At 50.3% G+C, this 26,087-nt stretch overlaps 1 protein-coding gene across 14 annotated transcripts in view; it reads right to left on the bottom strand.

The window, feature by feature from the left end:
- Window positions 1–26,087, bottom strand: part of MAPT (microtubule associated protein tau) — a 111,663-nt gene that overhangs the window by 34,962 nt on the left and 50,614 nt on the right. For 4 of the 14 annotated variants that reach the window (XM_072939349.1, XM_072939345.1, XM_072939348.1 and 1 more), the window contains exons 2-7: window positions 23,303–23,422; window positions 19,342–19,428; window positions 16,665–16,751; window positions 12,875–12,940; window positions 5,321–5,376; window positions 1,409–1,541 (exon numbers count right to left, since the gene is read on the bottom strand). In XM_072939349.1, coding sequence (XP_072795450.1) covers window positions 1,409–1,541; window positions 5,321–5,376; window positions 12,875–12,940; window positions 16,665–16,751; window positions 19,342–19,428; window positions 23,303–23,405 — 532 coding nt within the window. In that variant the 5' untranslated portion in view covers window positions 23,406–23,422. Of the gene's footprint in view, window positions 1–1,408; window positions 1,542–2,611; window positions 2,810–5,320; window positions 5,377–8,070; window positions 9,127–12,874; window positions 12,941–16,664; window positions 16,752–19,341; window positions 19,429–23,302; window positions 23,423–26,087 lie in introns of all 14 variants that reach the window. The other 10 variants (XM_072939351.1, XM_072939347.1, XM_072939350.1 and 7 more) reach the window with 5 other exon arrangements.

The raw sequence follows: 26,087 nt of genomic DNA, 5'->3' as shown, positions 1-26,087 counted from the left end.
CTCCAGCACTCACAAACAGCTGGAGGTGCCTGCTCCCCTGGCCCCACCCCACAGCGCTGGGTGGTGAGAACACACAGGATTAGAAAGGCCCATCAGACAGACACATCTGCACAAACCACACACAAGAAGAGGCGCAGGAATTCTGTTCCAACTTCAGGCTCAGCATGGGAAACTACGTTTCAGAAGCAGATCCTCCCAGCTCTAAGAACGTAAGGTGTGCAAAGAGGCTGACCCCGCTGGGCGAAGCAGACTCAGAATTACCTTGCTCAGATTTTGCCCCTGCAGGGGGTGGTTTTTTCTGCACTTGCTTGGTAGCTTAAAAAGAAAAATCCACAGAAAGCCTCATTATCGTCAAGCTTAAGCAGGACTTAAGAGTCTGTTTCATGCTGCAGGCGCCAGCCATGCCCGGCCAGGCCATCTACAGAGGCGACCAGGGCAGGGAATGGGTTCAGGGAGCAGGGGCCCCGTCTGGCAGGAAGCAAGGCCAAGGAGACCACAGGGAAGACCCCAGAGCTTACTCCTGTATCATATACATTCTATACAAGAGGAGAAACACTACGGGAGGAAACCAACCAGCGGGCCTTAACGAGCGGCCGTCCTTCCAGGCACCATCCTACGGCAAGCCGCTAAACACCACGGCAAAGACACGCGGCAGACGAGGGCTGTGAGCAGCTACCCCGGGCCAAGGAGCAACAGCGACACCGGGCAGCAGCCCAGGCCTCACGCACGGCCCGTACCAGCTCCCTGGGCCCCGAGCACTGCCCTGGAGCCAAGGCAGATCACACACCCTGAGTCATGCAGAATCTCAATCCAGTTGCCTGGGATAGTCACCAGGGCAGGGGGACAGGGGCGCTCAGCCTGGCTGTCCCCACTGGAAACTAAAATGGCTCTTTGAAGCCTTGCCTGGTACTCAGAGCTGATTGGGTTGTACCCACAAGAACCCAGGGCAACAGGCTCAGTGAAGACCCTCAGGTTCTATCAGAAGGTCCCTAACATCCCAGTAAGTTAGCGGGGGCTGCACCCTGTGTGAGGTCCCTGTAGTGACCTATCCAGGCTGCTATCTCCGGAGAGCCAGTGCCATGCCATCTCATTTGGTGGCTAAAAACACCTCCCCAGGGCCCTGAACTTGGGGTTGGAGAAGCTCAGAAAAGCCCCCTTTTCGTCACTTATGAGTCACGTGATGCCATTTTCCTCATGTTTAAAACGCTGGTCAGACTTAGCTGTGCAAACTCTCAGAGCCTTGATTTCTTCAGTGATAAAACGTGGAAAATTCAAGATCTAGCTCAGAAAATTAGAAGAATTAGACAGAAAATGAATATTAGTGCTCAGTGCAGGCGTCGATCAGCTACAAGAGGTTAATTGTAGACAGCTCTTCCCCAGCTCCGATGCCAGAGAACATCCTTCTTACCAGAGCCGGGAGGAGTCTTCGGGCTGGGCGTGGTTTTTGCTGGAATCCTGGTGGCGTTGGCAGGGCCCTTCTGCCCAGAAGGGGCCGCTCCCCGAGATGTGGCGATCTTTGTTCCAGGTTTACCGTCCGCCCCCTGTAAACCAAAGCACCGGAGAGTGGTTTTCACAATTGGGAAAGGTTCCTGCCACTGGTGTCAATGCCAGCCCCACTCTACCCCCTAGACTCAAAACAAAGCTAAGATTGGGGTGACCCTTTGCCGACCAGATGCCTGTACATCAGAGTCTGCTGGGCACACAAATCCACGGCCCCTCCCAAATGCCAAGTGTCCTGACTACTGTTTCCTCCTGGAAGAACTGTTTACATGAGTTATCCGCACAAGTTGAGCTCACGTATTTAATAAAAAGTCAACAGAGCTTATAGCGATGATCAGCTTCATTATCCACCCAGTGTCGGGGGGGCAGGACATCTACAGACCCTTCCTATGAGGACAGACATCATTCTGACTCCCCCAGGGATTTATCTGACGGGCAGTGGTTGGTGTCAGAGGCACTTGGAGGCTTTGTAGAACCTGACCAAGAGTGCTAACAGAGCTCAGTCCTATTCTTCTGTTCTCTCCCAAACAAGCCTGAGGGTTCAGTAACTCCTCAGGTGTGCTGAGAGCCCTTAGCAGTGAACTCCAGCGGCAATTAGCAAACCAGGCAGAGGTGGAGTGCAGGTGCACAGGCACTGTCAGCTGACCCGGGACGGTGACTGGGTCTGGGGACCTGGTCAATGACCTTGACACACAACACAAACTCAAAATAGAAACTGACAGTAACTGAGGACCACAAGATGGTTCAGGAGGGAGTGAACTGGTTGGACAGGAATGGCTGCAGAGGGATGCTGTCCAACCCAAACAAGGCAATCTGGAAGCACTCCCGGTTACCAAAACTGGGAATGGACAAAGGAATCCAAACAGAGAGGTGATTTTCAAACCGAGGTGCCCCCCGGTGCCTTAGGGGCTGCTGCTACCAGGGACTAAGGTGAGCAGGGAAGGATAATAGCGCTGTGCCTGCTTTCCCCTGCTTCAGCCAGAATTTCAACTGCTCTACACGGTGCTTCCAGGTAAAAGCTTATCTGAAGAAAGGTCCCTGCAGCTAGAACAGCACACATTTGAAAACCACAGTAGAGAAGCCTGATTCTTTCCAAAGGTGGTTTCCTTACCTTGACTTTCATCTCCTTTGCTCCAGAACTGCCAGTTCGGGGTGTGACAGAAGAGACGTGTTTAGGAGAGGAAGATGGCTCTGGGCACACGGCAGGGCTGGAGGGTTTGATCAAAGGGTCTGAGCTACCAGGAGTGGGGCGTTTAGGGCTAAGGCAAGGCCTATTTTTCAGGGTTTTAGCAGAGGAAGGTGTGGATGTCTTAAACATAAACATAAATAAAATCAAAATAAAAGTCAGCACATGGGGGAAAGAACAAACTGAAAAAGGACAGTAACTAAAACATAAACAAGGCAGGTAATGGTTTAAAGCCATGATCTCCAAACTGTTTGGATCATGTACCCCTATCAGTCCCTCTTATCAGGAAGAACAGAAAGTGACCAGGCATCTCATGTGCTTGTAGGTATTCACCAGCTAACACATATACTACGATGCTAACATACCACGTACATGATAAAACTCACGTATGACAGAACTTTTAAAAGAGAAGATGAAAAATGGAGACACGCTCTACTATGTTCTTTCTCCAGCCCCCTGGATCTACTTGGGCCCCCCACTTTGGAGAACACTGGTTTAAAGGTGTCTCATGCCCAAAGAGTCGACAGAGATTACCAAAAATATACGATTCTTGGGATGTTTCTCAAGAAGACATCTCCAGTGTGTCACGGGTATAAGCGTCCCACCTTCTGCTCAATTCCAGTTGGGCAGCTCATGCTGGCCCCCTGACCCCTAGCCCTCTTCCATCACATCACACTGCTAGAATCATCCTTGCTAACATCAGGACTATGCCTGCCCCAGGTCTTGGGGATTCTGACACCTCTCTCACACCTGTGCGTGCACGCAGGGACGTGAGTGCGCTTTCTGATTAAAGTCCCCAGACTGAGCACTCTCTGGTGAATCCTGATCTGGCCAGTGTTTACTCCTGAACACGACCCACCTAAGGAAACAGCCTGGGTGAGGCAGACGGCCAGTGGCACAGGTGTCTGGGAGCCGGATGACCTCACGGAGATGCATGTGATGGGTGGGGGCTGGTACCCGTGGTTTGTCCTGACTGCCTCCAGGGGACTTTGACCAGGATGCTTGGCCCTGGTGGAGAAGGGTGGTCTGGGAGGGGGAGGGGCCATGCCTTCAGGAATAAAACTGCGAAGCCAAGTCCAGAGGTGTTCCAGAGAAGGGGTCAGAGCTACAGAGCAGGGTCCTGACCCAAGACTTCGTTAGGCTTATAAGGTTTGTTTTCTTGTTGTCCCTGGGACACAGCCAGCCTTGGGGAGGAAGAGGGCAAGACGGACGGAGCAGGAATGTGAGGGCAGGGATGCAGGCTGAGGCCCTGGGGCTGCTGACAAGAAAAGCTGAGGGTGGGTACTGGCAACCCCTCCTTCCCCAGCTGCACAAGTCCCCCTCCGCTGGCAGTGCTCTCAAAGTTGGTGAGAGATTGGACCCCTCGCTGTAAGGCCATGAACAACTCCAGGACTGGGACATCTTACGGACGGATGAATGAACAGAAGGCATGCCGGCGTGAGGCCGGGATTCTCCTAAGTGGGCATCGTGATTGGCAAGGAGCTATTGCTCCCCTCACCAAGTTCCCACGGAACCCTCAGCTGTCCCACTAGGGTCCTGTGATGGTGAACCCTGACTTCCCACAGGGCAGGCACTCTGGGGAGTGACCCTCAACACACATGACCAAGCTCTCAGGGCTTCTATTCTGCATCTGAGAACTCCATCAGGCCTGAGGACTCGTAAGGCCCAGGCAGCACGACTGTGGGGCATTTTAAATACCTTTAAGAAAAACAGGTCTTCATCTAGGGCCCCAGTGAGATTTTCCAGGGAAATCACTACTGTGCAGTTACGGGAACTTTTCCAAGATGCACAGCCACTGAGGAGAGTAAACTACAGCTGGAAGGGACGGGTGTGTCCTGGGTGCAGTTTTGGTGGTGAGCAGTTTTCTGTTCCTGGTGGGGTTTCTGAAGACTGGCTGGCAGAACTCAGGACGGCATCTACAGCCCAAGGCCCAGGGGTCCACTCGGCATGTAGGGTGCGGGTCAGCCCTGCTCCAAGCTGGGCAGCAACCACGCCGATCGGCTCAGAGCTCCCGGACCGGCTTGTCTCCCCGGGCTCCAGGGACTTTGCTTGTGCTGTCTCCCCACCCCCCCCCCAGAATGGCCTTTCTCAACACCCCCTTCATGCTCCCTTCACGGCCTGCTCACAGGTCCTCTCTTCCAGGGCTTTTCCAGAACCCTCTGCGTCAGGTGGCAGATCACTGCTTTACTAACATCTCTCAGCCCCCTAAGTAAATAGTATTTTCAAGATAAACCTTGAACAGATCCGTGAGCATGTGTGTGTGTACATGTATATACATATGCTGAGCCTAGACCTGTAGTGGGAAGCATAAAATGTACAAAATTCAAACTTTATTGCAGAAAATTCAAACATACCTTCATTCACCATGAACGTCTTAATTTAGACTATGCTTACGTGGCTGCAAGTAGGAGCATTAATTAATTCCTTAATCTGCTGACTGTCCTTCCCAGTCATAAGTATCAGCAGAGAAATGCCGGAATTTTAAAAGTTTGCATAGAAGCACCACGCACTTTGAATGACACTTGCGTGACAACCGCTCCCCACCGTTATATATAAAGATTAATTCAGAAACAAAGCACAGCATCTCGATCGACTTGCTGGCGGCAGAGAGGTTTCATGACTTTCTCAGCTTACCTTGGTTTTTTTGTCATCGGGTCCAGTTCCATCTTTGCCTTTACTGACCATGCGAGCTGATAAAATATAAGATGAGAGTGTATGTTACACCCATTAGCGCAACTCAGAAAAAACCTGGTGTAGTGAAGCTGATTTCTTGGGATCCGTACAACATGTTTTGCTCAGTTGGGCAGGTGGAAGCCCAGTTGATTTTCTTTCCCCTTGAATCTGTTAGGCCTCTGGTTGTTAGTATCAACACAGCACACTGGGGACAATGCTCAAAGCACCCTGACAAGAGGGGGCAGCAAGCTGGCTGAGGGCGGGGACATGCAGAGGGGATGTAGCAGAAACTATTTGGGGGCACACGGGGGCACAGAGGGCGGGCAGGGAAGGAGATGGTGCAGACCCACCTCTCACAGGCTCCCTCCCTGCTCTCTGCTGGGGTCAGCCTCCCCCAGCTGGGGCCAACCTCACTCCAAAGAGGGGCAGTTGGAAGCCCTGGGGCCACGGATGGGGCAGCTCAGCCAGGCTCCAGCCCCCATGGCAGGACCCCTTGCTCATACTGTCACCCAAGGGTCAGGGGGAATGGGTTGTTTACCCAGAGCCTGTCCATCACTAATGGGGGCTTCGGTGATCAGCCCCAGATGGCTGTCCAACGAGCCCATCCCACCCCTGACCCAACCCTGGAAGGTCTTCTCACCACCTACAGGCCCTCCCAAGGGCTGATCCTTGCCATTTCCCCAAATTAGCTACAAACTGGCTACCAGCAAACATCCCATAGACAACCTCTGGACTTTAGCACCAAAACACTGATGGCTTTTGTTTAGAAAGCCACATCCCTTGGTGAGACCAATCCACCTGTCTACCAGCAGCACCTCTAATTCACTCTCCCCGTTGACTGACATTCATTATTGAAAACTGATTATAAATTTTTGTCTTTGGTTTCAATATCCTATTCCCCTGCCCCGAAGACAACAGGGCTGCTTGGAGCTTCTCTCTGGCTACTGGAGACCAGATTTCCGAATGACCAGCACCGATGATCTAGCCCAGAGGTCTTCAAACTTTACTACACACCAGAACCATTGGGTGAGGTCCCTAAAATGCAGATTCCCGGGATCACCCAGACACTGTAAGCCTAAGACAGGGCCCAGGAATCTGCACTTTAATAAAAGCCCTTGGTGGACCTGATTCACATCCTTTGCCCAAATGCCCAGCATCATCTATGTCACACAAAAAAAGCATCAACAGATCAGCATTTCCCAATTTGGGTATCACTGAGCAAGCCCTCTTTCAGGAGATGTTAGCAGGTGGGATCAAATAAATCTGGGAAATGAGTACTATGAATCTTTCTCAGAGGGTCATAATATACATTTGAATGTTAAAGGCTCTCACAAGTCCTGCCACAGCAAACTGTGTTTAACTTTGTTTAGCCTGTTTTTTCCCAAACTAATTGGACCATGGAACTCTTTTTAACCTGGACACACCTATCAACATCCAGTGGACCAGTATTCAATAAAACACAAACTCAAGAAATATTGTTATAATCTGTCATCGCCATTATTTGTCCCATATTATTTTGGACTTTAGGATATTTTAAAATAGGATTTTTTTTCCTGTCTTAAATTTTAAATACAGATTCCTTTATCTGTGATATTTCAAAGTTTTTGTGACAAGCAGAATCTCATCAACACTTAACAGATGTCTGCAATTGACAGGTTAAGTAGCTTTAATTTCTGGGGCCCCGCAAATAATTCTAAAATGCTACAGGACCTAAACCTATGAATGTACGCAACTTGTGGCTACGCGGCTTCCTCCGGGGTATAAACTGTCTTCTCCCCAACAGGACCCAGAGACCCCGACACTTGGGCAACTCCCCTCCCACTTCTCCAGCTCCCGAAGGGCGGCTGCGGTCCTGGTTTTCAGGGCTCAAGACGGAGTGGGACTGAGACCCCTGCAATCCCAGCACAGGGACTGCCTGGGCTCTGCAGATGGAGAAGGAGGTACTTTCTTTGACAAGGAAGATTTTGTTTCTGCTCACAGCCTCTCCTGCCACAGGCAGCGCGGGTTGGGGGCTGTTGGGCCAAAGGCTCAGCACGGCTCTGGGCCACCCCCAGATGCTTGTGTGTGTCGCCTGCTACATGCGATGTGCTGTCCACCGACAGAGCAGCAGGAGACCGGCACGTGCCCTGAGTCTCTGAGCGAGGAGGGCACACTTCTGGAAGGCACTGTGGTTAGAGGGAAGTGCCTTTTAGAGCAGACCTACCTGGATTCTGAACCTGGCTCCATCACCTGCTATTCAATGACCTTCAGCAACGTACTTGACCTCTCTGACCCCGTTTCCTCCTCTGCAAAGTGGGGCTAATTATGCCCACTTGGGAGGGTTCCAGACAATGAATTTAAGGCACTTAACAAGCCCTCAAAAGTGGGAGCACCTGCTATCCTGTCTGTAGCGTGCAGCCCACCAACCCCTGGTGGGCCAATGGACCCTTATGGATAAATCAAGTGGCAGAGAAGTGATCAGGGCAGAAAGCACCTGGCAGGGGTGTTGGTGACATGCAAAACGGTGGGCAAGCGTGAGAGGGACATGAGCTACCACAGCCTGAGTGGCAGGAGGAGGCCAGGAGGGTGAGCAGAGGCCCAGGCGGCCGGCTTAGTGGCTGTCCCTGGGAGCGGCTGGAGCCAAGGAGGGGCTGGAAGCTCAGTGGCAGTGCCCACAGCTGGGGTGGCACACGAGGTCGCCGGGCAGCTGCGAAGAAGCTCAAGACACAGACCTTTGAGTTGAGGAACCCGGCTGACGGGTTTTCCTGGCAGGCCAGCTGCAGGCTGCTTTTCAGACGGTTCTGGAAGTTCGGTCTTTTTTGTGTCCTCGCCCTCAGAGGGGCCCCGGGGCTCTTGCTCCTCTCCAGAGGCCCCGGGAAGTGCAGCCCCTTCCAAATCCACCTCTGACCGTCCCTGTTCCTTCTGTGCACTGGCTTTGATTTCCACGTGGAACGTGAACTCGGGGGGCCCGTCATGACCTTCCGCCGGGGGGCCCTCGCCGGGCCCTTCGGGTTCTGAGACCCGGGTCTCTGTGGAAACTTTGGAGAGGAAATCGACAGGGAGGGGGATGGCACCCTGGGCTGGGAGACCTGAAATGCCAGTGGTTTCCCTGGAAACTGCCCGGGGGGGTGGCCCGCCCTGGGCAGGGGGGCTCTGCCAACCTGGGGAGACCTGGGAGGGAGGGGAGTCCTGGGGCGAGGACTCATCGATGTCTCGGTCTTCATCCACCTCCTTGCCCCCCAGCCTTTCTTTGCCCTGGTCCTCCTTCAGAGGTGGCCCCTCCTGGGGCAGGTCTCCCAAAAGCTGGTGCTCCAACAGCTCAGAGCCCTGGCGGCTTCTCTCTGCGTCCTCAAGTTCTATCCCTGAAGGCTGGTGTGTGGCCTCTCTGGGGCCTTCAGGAAGGATGGGAGCCCCCGGCATGTTGGACACGTGCTGGTGGATCAGACCTGGGGTCCCCAGGCCCATGGCCTCACCTCCGTGGTGCCCCGGCTCCCTGAGGAAACTTCCCTGCACAACCTCGACACGCCCAGGCTCGGTCTGGAGATATCCAGGGGAGGCGGGCTTCAGGAAGGCCAGACCCTCCCCTGGTTTTGGTCCCGACTCCTGGTGTGGCTGAGGGCCCCCTGGTGGAGGAGGCAGTTGGCAGATGGGATGATGCTTCTCCCCCAGAGGCAGCGCGGAGACCCCAGAAGCTTCTCGGCCGTGTCCAGGCTGAACCTGAGAGCTAAGCTCACTGGCCAGGGGCCTCTCAGGTGCTTTCCTCTGCTGGCCTGGAATTCTCCACTCCTCTGGGTTTGAAGAGGCAATGTTGGCAAAAGGTTAGCAAGAGTGCATTAACTGTTTGAGAGGGAACACACTCTCGAAAGAAGAAAAGGACTTTTAAGCGGCATCTCAAGCCCACCTAACCAAGAAAAAGGAGCCCACACTCTGGGTTCACCCTTGTTGCTTTCCTTCGCTCAGAAGGAGAGCTCTCTTGGTCTGTCTGCCACCAACTCGCTGGGTGACCCTGGGTGAGCACCTTCCCTCTCTGGGCCTCAGTTTCCTCATCTGTAAAAGGGGGGGCCTCGTGACTTCTGAGGCCCCGTCTAGCGCTGGCATTACTCCTCTGTCTAACGTGGGTCTGGATGGGCTGAGCACGCCAGCACGTGCAGGGCTGCCGGCCCCGCTGCAGCCTGCCTCGTGCTTACCCCACTAGCCACAGAAGCCTGTCCTCCTGTCCAGGGACTATGAGCCTCCTGAAGACTCTGGCCTCTAGCTGGGACCTGGCTTGGATGCAGTGAGGATCTTCTTTCCTCCCTTTCTCTCTCTGCTGAATGAAACCAGCAAGCGCCCACAGACCCACCCTGCCTTAAACCTGTGCTCTGATAGATTCGGAAAACCCAAAATGTATCATTATCAGTGTTCTAGTCTAAACTAACAGGCCTGCCATAAGACCCCTATAAACAGAAACACGGATCAGGTTTATCCAGATCGTGGATTATGGACAGCCTTCGGCATAAGGCAAGGCAGACCACTGAGGCAGTAAAGGACTCTGCACAGCAAAGATGTGGCCAGCTCACGGGAACCACTGCTTCACCTGGTCACACATCTTGCCTAGCCAGTCAATGGAGGGCACACTTCACTTTTTTTCTCCTTTATTCAGACGACATGAATGTGACTCCCTCCTTAAAGTATCTGTGTGTAAGGACAGGAGACTTACGCTCTTTGGTTCTCCTAATAAACATCCTGGATTTTTTAAATTTACAGCCTCAAATGTCTTCCCTAGTCCCAACAGAATAACCCACACAACTCCCACGGCTCCCCTTTAAACAAAACCTAGAACCCGGAGGATTCAGGGGCTTGGAAGAGAAAGAGACTGAATGAAGTGAGGGAAGGGAGGTGGGAGAGCACAGGTGTCCACACAAGTGGACACCTGTGGACACACATGGGGAACCTCAACCCGGTCGGGGTTTGTGTGGCTGCTGGCTGGCCCACTACCAAGAGACCCAGCCACGGCTCACTGTCACCTCCCACCCCTATGCTGGGGCCTGAAGCTCATGACCTCATTCCTCTGTGTTCCTGGCATTGCCACAGGGCCTGCCGCAGGGCCAGGGATCAATAAATGAAGGGTGGCAGGAAAATACGCTGATTTCTGCCTTCACGGAGTCTATAGGAGCCTCGCTGGGGTCCTTGTCAGACTCAGAGACGCAGGACACAAGCTGAGCCAGAGACAGCCTGAGCAGGTGCCTCAGCCCGGACTTCTCCTCAACCAACCAGCTCAACGCAGCAGAAGTGGCGGCCCCTGCTGGCCATTATGCCCCAGACGGGCCAGGTGTCCAGCACCTTTTGGGGAGAAAAAACTTTCCTCCCAAAGCTTTTTAGAAATTGCTCTTGGGATGTTACTATACTCTGATACCTGCAAGACTTTAAAAGACCCTCATTAAAAAGAGACAAAGGCCCTAAACATAAATAGTAAACATACCTTGAAAAGTTACCAATATATGATTATACAGCGTGTGTGTGTGTGTGTGTGTGTGTGTGTGTGTGAGGAACCTGACATAATGCTATTACACTCCTGGAAGAAGGAACCAGGTTGGAAGAATATTCTATTCAGTTCCCAGGATACTATAAAGTGCTCAGTAAATATCAAACACAGCAATCACCGGGGGTGGGTCCAAGGTAAACAATATCTGAGCAACCACAGTTTGATGGCTTTAGGAGTACAGATCAATTGTGTCCCCACAGCCCCCTTGGAGGCCTGGTCTTGATGACAGTCACAGAAGAAAGGTCTACCTGGGGTGTGAGCTGGGGTAAGATTGGTGGCCCCCCCCCTAATCTCAGCACACTGCAGCTCCACCCCGAAACATCTTTTCCCTCTTAGGTGCTGCATGAACACAAGATGCCAGAGGGTCTCCTGCAGCAGGAAAGAGCAAGGAAGAGACTTAATAGCTGTGCTTTTGTTTACATGTCTCTTCCTAAATCTGTTTTAGTACAAAACAGACTGCAGGCCTGGAACAAACAAAATGTGTGGATCACTAGTGTGTCCAAATTTCACAAAGTTACACTGGAGGGAGCTGGGCTTGGCCATATAGATCAGCAGCCCCAATCAAGACATTAAATACCGGCTTTGGGAGCAGAGGTAGAAACCTCTGTGTGTTCACAGATTTGGTGCCGATTTCCCACTGCAGGTGTTATCTGCTGTTCATCTTTACATCTGTATGATTCTAGGCCACTGCCAGGGAAACCAAAAGTTCAGTTGGCGCAAAATTTGTAGGAAAGGCTCAAATTCACTTCTTTTAAAATATATTTTTAAAAATCTTTTTTTTGGGGTGAGGTATTAGGTTTATCTATTTATTAATTTTTTAATGGAGGTACTGGGGATTGAACCCAGGACCTCGTGCATGCTAAGCATGTGTTCTACCACTGGGCTCTACCCTCCCACCTCAAATTTACTTCTTTTTATAGAAAGAGATGATTCTTTCCAGAGGTTATAAAAACTTCTAATTTTACCTAAAAGCTGAAAAATCTACTAAAACAACATTGTAAATCAATTATACTTCAATTTTTAAAAAAAGCTGAAAATGATGACCTAAAAGAAATAGGAGGCAGGATTCTAGTTGTTTAATGCACAGACTGAGGCTCCCCCTTACGGTGATTATCCCTTCTAATCTTTTTGGAAGCTCTTTGTAAGCCTGCGAAGGAAAACATGCCTTTCTGTGCCACGTGAGGTGGGAAACACTGGCCCACCACTCGGTAGGGACTCCTTGGGAGCAGAACTGTGTAGCTAAGGCTTCAAAATACCCTTAAGGAGACATTTCTTCAGGGCCCAAAGTGTTCCCAAAGCCAGATGGCCCCAGCGGTGGTGCTAAACATCAACAAAGCCCACGTTTTCTGGAGAAAAGAACAGCATATTCCCCGCGCTCTTACAGTCTAGAAGCTTCCCCATTACACAGTAGACTCAAGCTCGTTTATGCAGCAAATGATAGAAAACAAACCCAGCCAGGTAGTATCAGAGGTCTCTGTTTCCTAAGATAAGGAACCTCTAGGATTTAAAAAATTAAGTTCTTTAAACATTTATGCTAAGGAATTATACAAAGTCTCTTTTCTTGAACACAGCAGTTTTGGTCCCCAAGAAGAAACTCATAGTAAGGTTGGAAGGTTGCACAGAAGAAAGCTGAAAAGAAATAGCTTGGTGGTGATACAGTAGAGGATTTGCTGCCGGTTCCCGCCAGAGGACAGCCTACAGGGAGAATCCCTCATTATGCATATTTGCCATTCTGTTGGGCATTGATTCCTGGCTCCCCAGGCTGGGTAAGGCCAGCTTCTTCCAGAATACCAAACACCTCGGGAATGACTCAGAAATGGCTAGAAAGAGCTCTAGCTCTTTCTATATATGAATAGTCCACCTTCAATTAAAAAACAGCTCTTAAAAATCTGGACCCGTGAATTAAGGCCCAGGTTCAAATTCTCCTTTCAGGGCAGGGTCTGTTTGAATGTTGCCATCTCCCTCTTCCCACCGCCCAGGGCATGCGCCGTACGCAATTGCAGCCCACTGACCTTGAGCCACGTGTCCAGCGGCTTGGTCTTCCAGGTTGGGGGTGTCGCCAATGCCTGCTTCTTCAGCTGGTATACGTGTCAGCAGATGAAGAAGATGAAAGCAAAGACAGTTATTGTTTACTAGAAACAGAGCTCCCTGCCTCTTCCGCTGTTTCTGAAAACACAAGACAGGCACACCTGACCTGCACAAGGCACTGCACAGCTGGCTCTTTGTAAATGTGACTGCTGGGGAGGTTGATGAAAACAATTCACTAAACAAACCCCACACACTCACCCACTTACGGGCTACACAGTCTAGTAGGAAAGACCTTCCCCAGGGTCCAGAGCACCCCACTCAACAAAGACACAAGACGGGTGACATCAGAGAAACAATTTGCTGCCTAGCCCAAGCGGTGGCTGCCCTCCCAGCCCCAGCCTGCGCTCCGGGGGACGGGGTGGCATCCAGCTGGGTTCACACCCAGGTGCTGCCATTACTTAGCCCCTCTGAACCTTTGTCTCCGCCTCTAGAACCCCCAGGTGATGACACTGACTCATCTTGTAGGGAAGTGGTGAGGGTTCATACAAGAATTGTGTGAATGTGTTTAGCAAAGTGCCTGGTACACGTAGTTGCCCCCAGGCAGTTCAGTTTCTTTCCTCCAATCTACTGGGAAAACCCCGTTAACCACATGATCAGAATAGGGGCTACCTGGTTCAAGGGAGCCCAGCAGTGTCAGTGAGCAGCTCTGGGGGTGTCTTGGGCTCCTGCTTAAGGAACCACAGTTCATCCCAAACCAAAAAGACTGAGAAAAGCTCCTGATCACATCGTCAAGAGCACCACACTCAGTGAGCTTTCATACAATGCTCATTCCTGCATCACGGAAAAATCAGGGTATTGCTGCAGGACAACAGAGACAACTGTCCAGAAGAAAGAGTCTCTAAGGCCAGTTGGTCACACACTGACATGCAGTGACCCACGACCCCAGAAGAACTAGTATGTCCTGATGGGCAGTGACAGAGAGGCCACCACCCTGAGAAACGCCCACAAGTTGCAGGCTGGGCCACCAGTCTTTTCTCCCAGAACTGCAATGACTCAGTCTCTACACCTAAACCAGAAATGCCAAGTTACCACCACTTGCCAGCACAGGCCCACCACAGAGAACATGGAGGAGGCAAAAGAAATCCTGTGGGTCACTGGCAGACACATCTTATATACCCCCAGGCTGTTGACTGGCCCAGGGCAGCAGTGGCGAGGGTTGGGGGGCTGGCAGCGAGGTCAGGCAACCCCCCTACCCACTGCCAGCTGGTATGTATGACACTTCCGGATCCCCTGTAAGCAAGCTGACACTGTACGGCCCAGGAGGTCTAATGGTGACACCTCCTTGTCACTTGACAACAGCCGACTGTCCGGGAAACAGCTCTGAGCATAGATTTGGCCTGAGTTTCTGACAAGGTTATGGAAGAAAGGCTCAGGGTGACATGCCCAGGTTAACGGCATGGAGTCCTGGAGACAGAGGACATGAGGGAGCGAGCCGGATGATGTCACTCGGGGCACCAAGAAGCACACCGCTTTCTCGTGCCAGTGCAGCGTTGTGACATCCTGGTCCCACTGCAAATCAGAACTGGAGGCTGCTGGTATCTCTGATGCCCCCTGATCCCAGCAAGAGAGACGCTCAGAGAAGCCAAAGGGAGGGACGGTGTGCAACAGTGGCTGAACAATCCCATCCCTGTATGACCTCTCTACATCCCTGAAGCCCCAGCAGGGCTCCATGCTCACCCAGGAAGTCAGGCATTCCTGCAGTGGGACAACCACGCCACACCCGCAAATGCACCTCGAATGGGAAGTTTCACAGGAGAACCAAGACACAGCAAAAGAGACATGCCCGTGGGAGGTACTAAACTAAGGTACATGTTGTTAAAGCTACCAGCTGAAAAAAACGTTCTCCCAGCTCTCAAACATCCCACCTCATTGAGGATGTAAAGGCTGGAGAGGGCAGAGGGGGAGAGAATTTTGGAGGAAGATTTCTTTGGAGAGAGCAGCTTGGGGGGTAGTGGGTGGCTGCCTGGCCACCTCCCATCTCAGTCCCACTGAAAGGCATGGTGTGTGTCCCTATGGTTGGTGACAAGGTGGACGGCTATTAGAACCCCAGCCGGGAAAGCTGGAGGAGGAGAGGTGGGCTGGCCCTGCTTTGCTGGCAGAGCAAAGGAGTGGCATCCCTGTGGGCAGTCTGCATGTCCAGTGTGTTTGGGCAAAGAACGCCCATGCTTCCCATGGACCTGTGTCCAGAAGGGCCACCAAAGTGAGCAAGCTGACCTCCTTAGAGGTGAGGCTTCAGGTGGATCATTAGGTCCCAGGGGGCCAAAGCGAAAGAACATGTTTGCTTGAATCAAATGCAGAGGGAGGGACCTTCAAGGGGATGATGGCCATGGCGGGGGTAGGGAGCATCTGAAAGAATTCTAGAAGTCCCCACAGAGCAAGAGTCAACTTTAAACACTTGCAGACTGTGGAGCCAGCTCACAGCAGGGCCAATGCAGTGAGAACTCTCCTGCCCACCCCCCTCCCCCAGCCTCAGAGAGGAGGGGCTGCAGCTTTAACTGTTACACAGGACTGGACATTCTAATCAGCATTTGCAGACCGGGTTTTGTGACTGTGAAGACTAAAATGCTTTTGATTAACCTAGGAGTGATCAGAAGTCATGAGTTGAATAGAGTTTCCATCCTGGGCAGGCGAAGAACATCCCCCACTGAAAAAATTGTGAAGAGACAGTGGGAGACAAAAGTCAGGTTACCCGTAATCTCATCCCATGAGTCGTTCATTCCATGGCCTTCAAATGACCTTCACTGTCAAGGATGAGGGCTGCCAGCTTCCAGAACATCCCCCTCCACCCATCTCAGAAGACCAACTTGTAAGGCAGAAACTACTCAGAAGGAGCTGGTGGTGCGGCTCGGCCCCTGTACGACCATTGTCGATACACGCCGGAGAGAAGGCTGCCGGGAGCCCCGTCTTTAGGAAGGAAAGAAAGCTCCTGCAGGAGGACATTTCCCCCACTCTCACTGCTGGTGAACCACTCTCCAGAACTCTTCTGCATGTCTTGCTGAGCACCCTCCAAATCACCAAGCCAGCGGCTGGAGTCTTTGCATAAGGCCAGAGAAGAGGACCTAAAGGAAGTGACAGCCAGAGCTCCGGGCTGTGCTTGCCATGTCCTAAGGGCCTGGGCAGCTCCTGAGTGACTTTGGTAGCCTCGAGTCCAGTGCTATTTCTGGTCAGTGCCCTGTCTGGGCTATTCCCCATCATCTGTGTTGACAGGACAGTCTCATCATGCCTGGTCTACGTTGATACGTTTGAAAAGATAGTCCTAAAAATGGATGCTGGATGACATTGCTGAGTTCCTCGGGGACTGTCCAATCATGATCCTCCAGAGGTGTGGGTCAGTCATCTGGATGCTGCTGCATACTTGAGTCTCCCCTACGGAGCTTCTGACTCCCTGTGAAGTGACCCGGTTGCTGGGCACAGTCCCACCAGGGGCACTGACCTCAGAGGGGAAGGCAGGATCTGCCAGCAGCCTGCCTCGGAGAACTCTCCGGAGCTGACTGTGACAAGGAGAGGAGAAGCTAGAAGGAACCCAGGAGGTCCTCTGTCCTCTGGGAGGCTGGCAGCAGCCGTGGAAGCAACGGGGCATCGAGCTCAGAACTCAAGGTTCTCAGAAGTGGCGTCCACCCACATTCCTGCCTCACGTGGAGGCAGGCATAGCCCCTTTGCGCACCCCTCCTCCAGCAGCTGAGCCGGGCACCCAGCCCTGGGAGTCACCCTCACCTGTGGTTCCTTCTGGGATCTCCGCGGGAGGCTGAGCGGCCGCCTGCTCGCTGGGGGCTCCCTCATCCACTAAGGGTGCTGTCACGTCTGAAAACCATGGAGAGTCACCTCAGGGGGCCAGGATGAGGCGTGCCACGCCCCTCATCTTTGCTTTTTGAGCAGGAGCAGTGCAGGGACGGGAAGGCGGGAATGGATTCAGCTGCATGCAAAAAAGCAACACCACAAAGCAGGGCCCAGAGCCGTGCTCCCGCCTGACATCTCCCCAGGAAGCATGTTAATGTTCTGTTTGAGTGGCACCTGCTCATGAGGCGCCCAGGCCATCTGCCAGGAAATCCAGGACAGCCCCCATGTATACACTGCACGAAAGGGACTGCTGGGGATGGTCCCAAGTGTTTTTAAGGGAGAAATGTTGAAAATCAGATGACATTCACAGATCCTTACAGGAGTGCAGAACAGGAGAATGGGATTGGGACCATGGCAGTGCAGGAACTCTGGAGTTAGGACTGGAGTCTATGGCTCTGCTGGAAGGCTCGCTGTAAGCGAGTCCTTTGTTTTCTTTGGACCTCAGTTTCCTCTTCTGCACAATGGGAGTATCACCACCAGGTGACCTCCAAGTTTTTTCCCACGGCTAATCCCCATCTCTCCTGGAGCCCACGTCCCATGGTTACAAAGCACAGACTCCCCTGAGTAGCAATGAACAAGCCAGCCCTATCCAGAGTCAGGCACTTGGCAACAGGCCGACAGATGGATCCACCTTCCAAGCAGAGGCCGGAGGTAAAGATCCAGCACCAGGAGCTGCTGTTGGTCTCTCATCAAAGTGAGTACTTCCAAATTGGCACTCCTCCCCAGGCAGTGCCCTGGCACACTCCCAGGCTGTTCTGGGCAAACATAAGGAGTTGTCATCTTTGAAAGCTTTCCAAGAGCCTGAGTCAGGCTAGTCAAATGGATTCTCTTTTATTCTGGTTGTCTCAGAAGCAGCCGGCAGAGCCCTGCCCCAGTGGGCCCTCCATTCCCTGTGGAGTGAGAGCTGAAGCTCTTGGGACCCACATGTGTACAGGATTCAGAGTGCAGCAAAATTTGGTTGGAAGATGCTCCCAGAATAATGCTGATCTGGAAGGCTGGCATAAAATCTAGCATTAGTGTTTCAGGACTTTCTCAGGGCAGTAGGCAACTTGCAAAACTGTCCTAACAAGATCAGCAGGCTATGTCTTGCATCACTGGCTCTAAGAAGGAAAGCAGAAAGCATTTGGTTTGATATTCTCTTCACTAGGCTGAAAACCTCAGAGGTGGGAGGGCGGGGAGGAGAAGGGCCACATCCAGTATACCCTTCACAGATGCACCCTTATACCAAACAATTGATAGGCACTTGATGGCCACTTTCTGAATTCATCCAAAGGTGGACACTTGGGGAGATGCTGATGCCAGGTTCTCATCCTGTGACACAATTTCCAAAGTCATGGGCAGGGCCTGGAGAAGTGCTGAGAATAGAACGTTGGAGAGGATGGACAGATGGAGAGGCAGATACTGCAGACTGGTTACTCAAAAGCCATTCTCAATGCTCTTCTCCCTTGATTTCTCCTACTTAAGAGGCTGAAAGGCAAAATACTCAGTGTCCCAGCCTCCCTTACAGCCAGATGTGGCTACAAGACCCAGTTCTGGCCAACGAGAGACACAGAGTTGGCCAGGTGGGGCCTGCAGAAAAACTCTTGCTTTCTTAATAAAAAAGGAACATGTTTGGTTTCAGGGACATTTTGGTCACTTTGCTTTGCTACTTTCTTCCTGCTTCGAGGGAAGATGTGATGCCTGGAGGTACAGCAGCCATCTTGTAACCATGAGGTAATAATCCAGCCATTAAGCACAGCAGAAGATAAAGATGGAAGAGCACTAATGACACTGAGAAGATGTCGCTGAAGTCCAGACATATCATTATTTGAGACAAATGTCTTCATATATATGTCACAGTTAGTTGGATTTTCCATTACCTAAATCAAATGAAATTTTGACTGGTATTGATGGGAAGCAAGAGAAGATGGTCAAAATCAGGACCAAGGAACACTTCAGGAAATACAGGAGGAATTTTATAATAACCTAGACACCAAATGTCTACAGAGGTCAGGTTAGAATGTGCACTGGAACCAATACCATGGCCAAGGTCCAGAGGCCCAGGCCAAGCCCAAGAAATGAAGGATACTAAATCAAGATGAGTCCCAAAGTGTGAGCTTGGAGATGTGCACTGACCCACCCCTTTCCTCAGCCAAATAGCTGCTCCAGGACCTGGTGGCTCTCGAAAGATGAGCAAAGTGGGTGGGAGCTTCTGGAGGAATTTGGGGGAGGACAATGGACAAGGAGCAGGGGCTTTGTGGAGCTGTGGTTAGGCCCTACTTTGCCACAGATCCCAGCTGGTTCAAGTGCAGCTGCCTGGAAGCTCACCCACGATGAAGTCGCCCATACCTGGCACTAGCGAGCAAGGTGTCAAAACAGGGGGTGGCTCCTGCAATATTGGGGGCCTGAGCCCCATTCCACAAAGCACTGAGCGAGCATATCTCTCAGCCAGAGGGAGAGGCAGCAGCAAATGCAGCTAGGAAGGGTGGCATGTATGGGCTCAAAGCATGGCTAAGCGCAGACTGGAGCATGGAGATGCTGCTTGAATAAAGCAATGAGAGGAGGGAGGCCCCACCTTCCGCCGTCGGAGTGCTCTTAGCATCAGAGGTTTCAGAGCCTGGTTCCTCAGATCCATCATCGGCCGGGGTCTGCAGGGGAGATTCTGGAACATACACAATGAGCCCCTCAGAATGGCTGCCACTCTCCACCCCCACTTTCGACCTCAGAGGAACTTGGGAGTGGTGTCTTTTGGAGATGAAATCACCCAGCGTGGAACCCATATGGATGGAACGTGGCCGCATGAAAAAACCACAAAGGGGACCAATCCCACCCCCCCAGTACAACTGGGCCCCCATGAGGCATCAGGCAAAGACCCACGTGATGTGCAGCTGATCTGGGGCAAGAGGAGAAACTGCCTTTTAATTAGCTCATGGTTCTAACTGAGACAAAGGCTCTTATATTGACAAACGGGCAGCAGACACCAGAAAGCAAAGCCATGAGTAAATTGGGGCTTTGTCTTTCCTTATTGGAGAGGGTCACAGGAGATCACTGCCATTAATTCATGACAAGTAGACACCTGGGAAAATACTCAGAGATATAATTCCTTCCTCTGCAAAGGAATTAGCTCAGGGCAGACACAATACCTGCTTCTAACTGGACATTTGGTTGTAACTGACCACCAAGCCTTGAGTTACACCTGAAATGTCAGCCATCGTTAATTAAAGAAAACTGTCCTTTCAGAATCCAAAGCCAAGGAAGCTCTGATGGACTCTGTAAAAGCCACTCCACCTGGGGTGGGGGCAGTCTTGGAGGCGGAGGATAGGAGCTGGTTCTGCACGAAGCAAAACCCTGAGGCGATAAAAGGGGTGTTTCAGTGCACTACGAGATTAGACACCTTGCACCCTTTGCTAGAACACCATCCCAGACACCCAGCCCTGGCCGCACCCATCCAGCCAAAGAAGGGCTGATTCTACACAAGCTTCCTGCATGCACCTGGGTGGTGGGTCCTGGAGCTTGCAAAAACCTGCACACTGCCTCAAGTAGCTTCAGACACATGGTAAGGAAGCATCATGGAGACTGTCTGCCGGGTCTTTTTACCAAGCAGCCTGGACTGCCAGAGCATAGGGGTCTATGGGTGTGATGGTGCCTCAGGTCCTTGACCCCCAAACACCCCCTCCCCTAATCTGTCCCCAGCCTGCAACTGCCATCATTAGCATTATCCTTGTTAAGTTTCTTGGAGGCAGGGAAGGAAGGAGGAAGAGGCCTCTTCTGAATGTCTTACCTGGAAGGTCTAACAAGTTAGCCCATTAACACCTTTTAATTCATTAAGGTGCAGTATTTCATCTGTTAAGCAACCTTCACCCACTTTGCAGCTCTCTTTGGCTCTATCTAGTCCTATTCCAACTTTTAGCATCCACTTAGAAGCTCTTTGTTCCAGTATATTACATGTAGTTTTTTGTCATTATTCAAAATAGTCTCTGTCACTTATCTAAAATGTTGCTTGTAAAGTGACACCTTCTGCCAAGTCACAACCCTCCCTCCCCATATAAAAATAACTCATTCTAAATCCTTAGTAGTAAGAACAAATTTGATGAGAACTATGAAAATCTCTTAGGGATCACTTGCTTTCTTGGCAAGTTTATTCTTCGTGTAAGTTTGCTTAAAATATCTTTAAGCACTTTCCTTTCACAGCAGTGACAAAAAGGTTAGCAACTTAAAATTTGCATATATATATATATTATACTTCCACACATATATATGTTTTTAGCATAGATCTTCCAATCAGTTTTATGTTAAAAGAATTGAGGAGTTTCAGCTAGCACAATTTAAGCAACTCTGAGACACAAAATAACTTGGTAAACTTGTTCTTACTTTACAAGTTGAATTTAGTTTCTCCTTCAAAAAATGAGTTGTAAAAACCACTTTTTTTTCTGGACTTAAATAAAAAATGCACTTTTAATTTGAAAACAGTTTTAGATTCACAGAAAAATTGCAAAATAGAGCAGAGAGGGTACCCCACACCCAGTTTCCCCAATTATTAACAACCTATATTATTGTGGTACATTTATTACAACATAATATATATTTTAACTTAATTTTTAAACCAGTCTACCCTAAACAGAGTATCATTTTTCACTGGCACAATTCATCTGGGGCAGAATTCAGTATGATGGGAGTCTAAGTTGGATTCCATGAGCCTTTAATAACTGAAGCTCCCAGGGGACTTGGCTGAAAGAGTGACCAGAGGCAAAAAGAGCTGACGTGGAGCTGAAGGCTATACCAGCCCCGTGATCTCAGAGATGAAACTCTGTAAACTGGGGAAGGTAACATCTGCCTTTACTGGTTACTGTGAGCAGTGACTGAGACGTTGGTAGCAAAGACCCTTTGCTAACAGTAGAGTTCTACAAGAATGCCTGAATTATCATTTTAAGGAAGTTCCATTGTACTTAGGGTGACCATATACTTTATCACTCAAATTTGGACCCTTGATACATTAAGTGAAAACGTGATACTAATAATGACAGGGAAGAGACGTGCGGAGGGGTGGCAGGCTCAGGGCCTCGGATGAGCAAACTCTTAGCGTCCTGCTGCCCACTCCCCGACCCCTGCCGTGGGGAGCTGAAAATTAGCAGCTCTGGCTGGAGCCAGGCTGTGGCCTGGGACAGGTCAGAATGTACTCTTCTTGTCACCACTTGGGGGGAGGTTTGGGCCTATCTGGAATGCTTGGCTGGAGCGGGCATCTCTCCCCAACCCCTCACCCAGAGTTTCAGGCTGGGTGGGCTCCAAGAAGGCCAGTGGGCGGTCTCTGAGCTCCCAGACAGCCTGCTCCTTCCCCTGCCTCCTCTGACTTGGAGCCCACTTGTCTAATTCCCAAACTGACTCCAGTTCTCCGCTTAAACTGGTACAGAGAAGACAGCCTCTGAAACAAGGCCCCCCAGTGAGTCCTGAAACCTCTCCAAGAAAGGGAAGATTGCTCCTCATGTTCAACCCAGGGCACCTCCTGGTGACCCCGCCTCCTCCAGGGGGCCTTCCTGGATCGATGTACCCAGAAGAGGTCCCCTCCCACCTTGGAGCATCACCACTTCCATCTACCATCCCACCCCCCATGCTGCAAAGTGTTTTATTATTTTTAGCATTAGAAAAGTAGGCTGGCTGCCATGCTGCCTCCTTAGAAGTGGGTCTGGAGGACAGGAACCTAGTCTTTTTCACACCAGGGCTGCACTGGCCACCAGTGACACCATGGGGAGAAGAGCCTCTCACAGCCCAACTCAGCACCTCAAGGGCCAGCTTGGTGCTCCTGGCAGAGACTCAGAGACTGGCATTCGGAGCTGGAGAGAGGGCTCTGTGTGCTCCTTGGGGTCCCCGAACTTGGTGGTCAGACAGTGAAATGAAGGGGAAGGGAGGAGGCCAGGCCAATTTGACTAAAACACTGTACTATAGAATATTTAGAAGCTGATGTGGTTTATTAATGTAGATGCAGTAGGAATCCCAGAGCTAATCAACTCTCGCCAAATAGGGGCCAGACAGGCCTATTAAGGGAGACAGAAAAATAATGTATATAGTGGGATATAGCTCAAGAGGTAGAGCACATGCTTAGCACGCATGAGGTCTTGGATTCAATCCCCAGAACCTCCTCCAAAAATAATTACCCTCCCCCAATAATGTATAAAGGTCACATTTTGCATGGTAACGAATCCTGTTGATTTATAGACTAACAGGTGTGGCTAAAGACTCCAGAGAGCACTCCTGTATGAATTAGACCGATGCACCCCCTGCAGTCTTTGTCACATTACATCCTTGCATGTGGCGAACTCTCCTTTGGAAAGGAGGATTTTCAAATAGCCTCACTCTTTGAGTTCTGTTGGCTCATTCAAATTAATGAGGCTTCAACTCTATTGACAATCTAACAGAATAAAGTATTTAAAATGCCTTTAGAAAGCAGGATGCAAACCCTTCCTGCTAGCCCTTTCCAAAGCAATCGGGTTGGCCGTGATCCCCAAGGCGCCTGGGCCTGTTACACATGGCGGTGCACTAACCTTTCAGGCCATGGTCCACATCACCCTCGTGGTCTTGCAGCAGGGTGTAGTCCCCCTGAGCTTGATCTTCCATTACGTTGAACTCCTGGCGGGGCTCAGCCATCCCAGTTCAAGGCTCACCTGGAGAATGAAGATGGGAGGTGAGGGCTGGGGTGCTGAGCTAAGTCTAAGTGCTGGGGGTGGGGCAGGGAGAGAGAGGTGCCCAGTTCATGGCAGACAGATTTCCACCTCTCCTCTCCCCTCCTCAGCAACCAGATGCCCAACCTCATCCTCGGGGGTGTATCTCAGCCGAAGTGTTATTAACATGTACGCGCACTTTTAATTCACCCAGATCACATCAGTTCATATTCAAAACCATGAGGTGGGCAGGTTCAGTAAACCTGACTTGTTATTATGCCCAGTGCTCTTTCCTCACCGCTGAAAAGTCAATGCTGCTGACTTTTTGATGTTTGATGGTTTCTTTGTGGAGAGGGACGGCATCAGCCAGGCACTGCTGGTGAGGAAAAGGAGGTGCAGAGAAGCAAGGAGACTGTTTAATCACACGCGGCTGTGCAGCGGAATCAGCTCTTGACCCGGCTGTCCTGACTGCCCAGCACCGAGTCGGGTGGCCTCCCGGGGGCAGGGCGGGGCTTCCACTTACCTCACCGGCCCCCACCAGGACCCTCTGGTGTGCATTCCCAGGGCTGGGCCAAGTCCCTAACAGGGCCCAGTCAGGGGTAAGATATTGGAGGTGAAGAGCAGCAGGTATCGGCTCCCCCCACCCCTTCTCCAGGCCCCGGCCCAATCGTGGCTTCAGCTCAACAGAGCCCACCAGGAATGACCATTTAACCATACTTTGCCCTCCTCTTTACTGAGGATTTTCAATCCTTTATTTTAAAAATAACTTGTAACTGAATTTCTGAGCTTTTGAGGAGGCCATTTGCTCTGGTTCATTCAGAGTACTTTGGATTATTCCATAGTTTACATATTTATCTCTGTCATTGGAGTCTCCTGTCTTTTACTTTGATATCTTTAAAAAAAAACTATCTCTTTATCTCATATTACTTATTTCCTACTTTATATTTTTTCTTATCTTTGAAACTCCCCTGTTCTAGTTGCTTTTACTTCCCCCTCTAAATTTTTATAATTTTTGATCTTGGTTTCTATTTCTTACCCTTTTCAAATCTCAGCTATGTTTTGTGGGGGGGGGGTATAGCTCAAGTGGTAGAGTGCTTGCTTAGCATGCATGAGGTCGAGGTCCTGGGTTCAATCCCTAGGAACTCCTCTGAAAATAAATAAACCTAGTTACCTCTCCCCACCAAAATAAAGTAATTAAATAATAAGTAAAACATAAGGCTATTAAAAAAATAAAAATAAAATAAATTCTTAGCTATGTTTTGACTTATTTTATACATATTTATTTGACTTATTACATATGTTTATATAAAGATATAAAGACATAATAAATACACATATGTATTATTACATATGTAATAAAACATATCTAAATAAACATATATTTATTTATTTTACATATATTTATTTAAATCCTTACATTGTTTTATTATTTTTACTTTGAATTTTCACTCCAGATTCATGTTAACGTTTCACTTAATTAACATTTTAATTTTTTGGAGATAATTTTAGACTTACAGAAGAGTTATAAAAGTTGTCCTGAGTGTCACTGAGTCATTTTTAAACTTCTGAAATCCCTTTAAAATATACTTCCCTGTTAGTTTCTATCTTTCTAACCTCTTAGGGTGCTTTTGTTTTTGTTGAACTTTTCTTCTTATAATTGCAGCTTTTATAATTTTTAATAATTTTAACATAAATTTAGTCTTTAATTTTCATTTTTAAAGTTTGGGTTGCCATCTCCCCTTCTTCATTGCCTTCCATTTATATTCTTACCTTTATTCTAATTTTGTTTGCATTCTTCACTTTAAATCTCTAATTTTCCTTTATAATTTGTTAATAGTTATCCTCTTACGTTTCTGTTTTCATTTTGTGAGCTGTTTTTCAGTGGCCATGGGCGAGCTGTTGGGGGATAACTGGTAACACAAACTGGAGAGGAGAGGACAGGGGCCTTTCTCCGTCCTGCCTCCTCTGCGTCTAGCTCTCTGTTGTCTGTGATCACTGAATAATGTCTGCCATGGGCGAGGTGTGGAGGGCACATCTGATGTCATGCATTGTCTAAGTGCACTGTGAATTGCAGAATGTTCTAAAATCCACAGTCTCACCTCCGACAGGTGTTGGGCAAGTCATATAAATGGTGGGCTACAGGGTGGGAGGGACCACCTGGGTCAGACCTTCCATGTAACACTTTGCAGACTGACACTGGCGGTAGGACAGCCAGACTTCTGGTGCTGTTTGTACCAGCTGGGCACTGGCACGCTCACGTCCAGCTCCAGTCCCCTCCCTTCCAGGCAGGACATGCTGGCGTGGGTGTCTGAGTTCTCTTCTCCATCCACAGTGTAGGCTAAGAAGCTGGGATGGCTTAGGAGTGTTCTAAGAATAGGTCAGTGAGATCTCTTCTGGGTGAAGCAGAGAGTGGTGGCCTGGCTGGCCCCACTTAGGCCGCTGCTACATACAGAGAAGGGGTGCCTTTTCATTCTGACTGGGGCTCTTGTCCCTCAAGGAGCTCTCGGGAGATGCATCCAAGGCCGAGCATCTCCAAACCTTTGGCATCTCCTCAAGGATGAGCAAGACTTCATCTTGGGAAGTTCGAAGTCCCTATTCATCCATCAAGGCTTAGGATTTGGTGGTGATATTCTCTACCCTACATGCTGATGGTTGGTTTCCCTTCTAA

This window comes from Vicugna pacos, chromosome 16, assembly GCF_048564905.1.
Source record: "Vicugna pacos chromosome 16, VicPac4, whole genome shotgun sequence".
In the NCBI taxonomy this organism is placed as follows: domain Eukaryota; kingdom Metazoa; phylum Chordata; class Mammalia; order Artiodactyla; family Camelidae; genus Vicugna; species Vicugna pacos.
The sequence above is the reverse complement of the archived record's forward strand: the minus strand, read 5'-3'. Positions and strand labels throughout refer to the sequence as shown.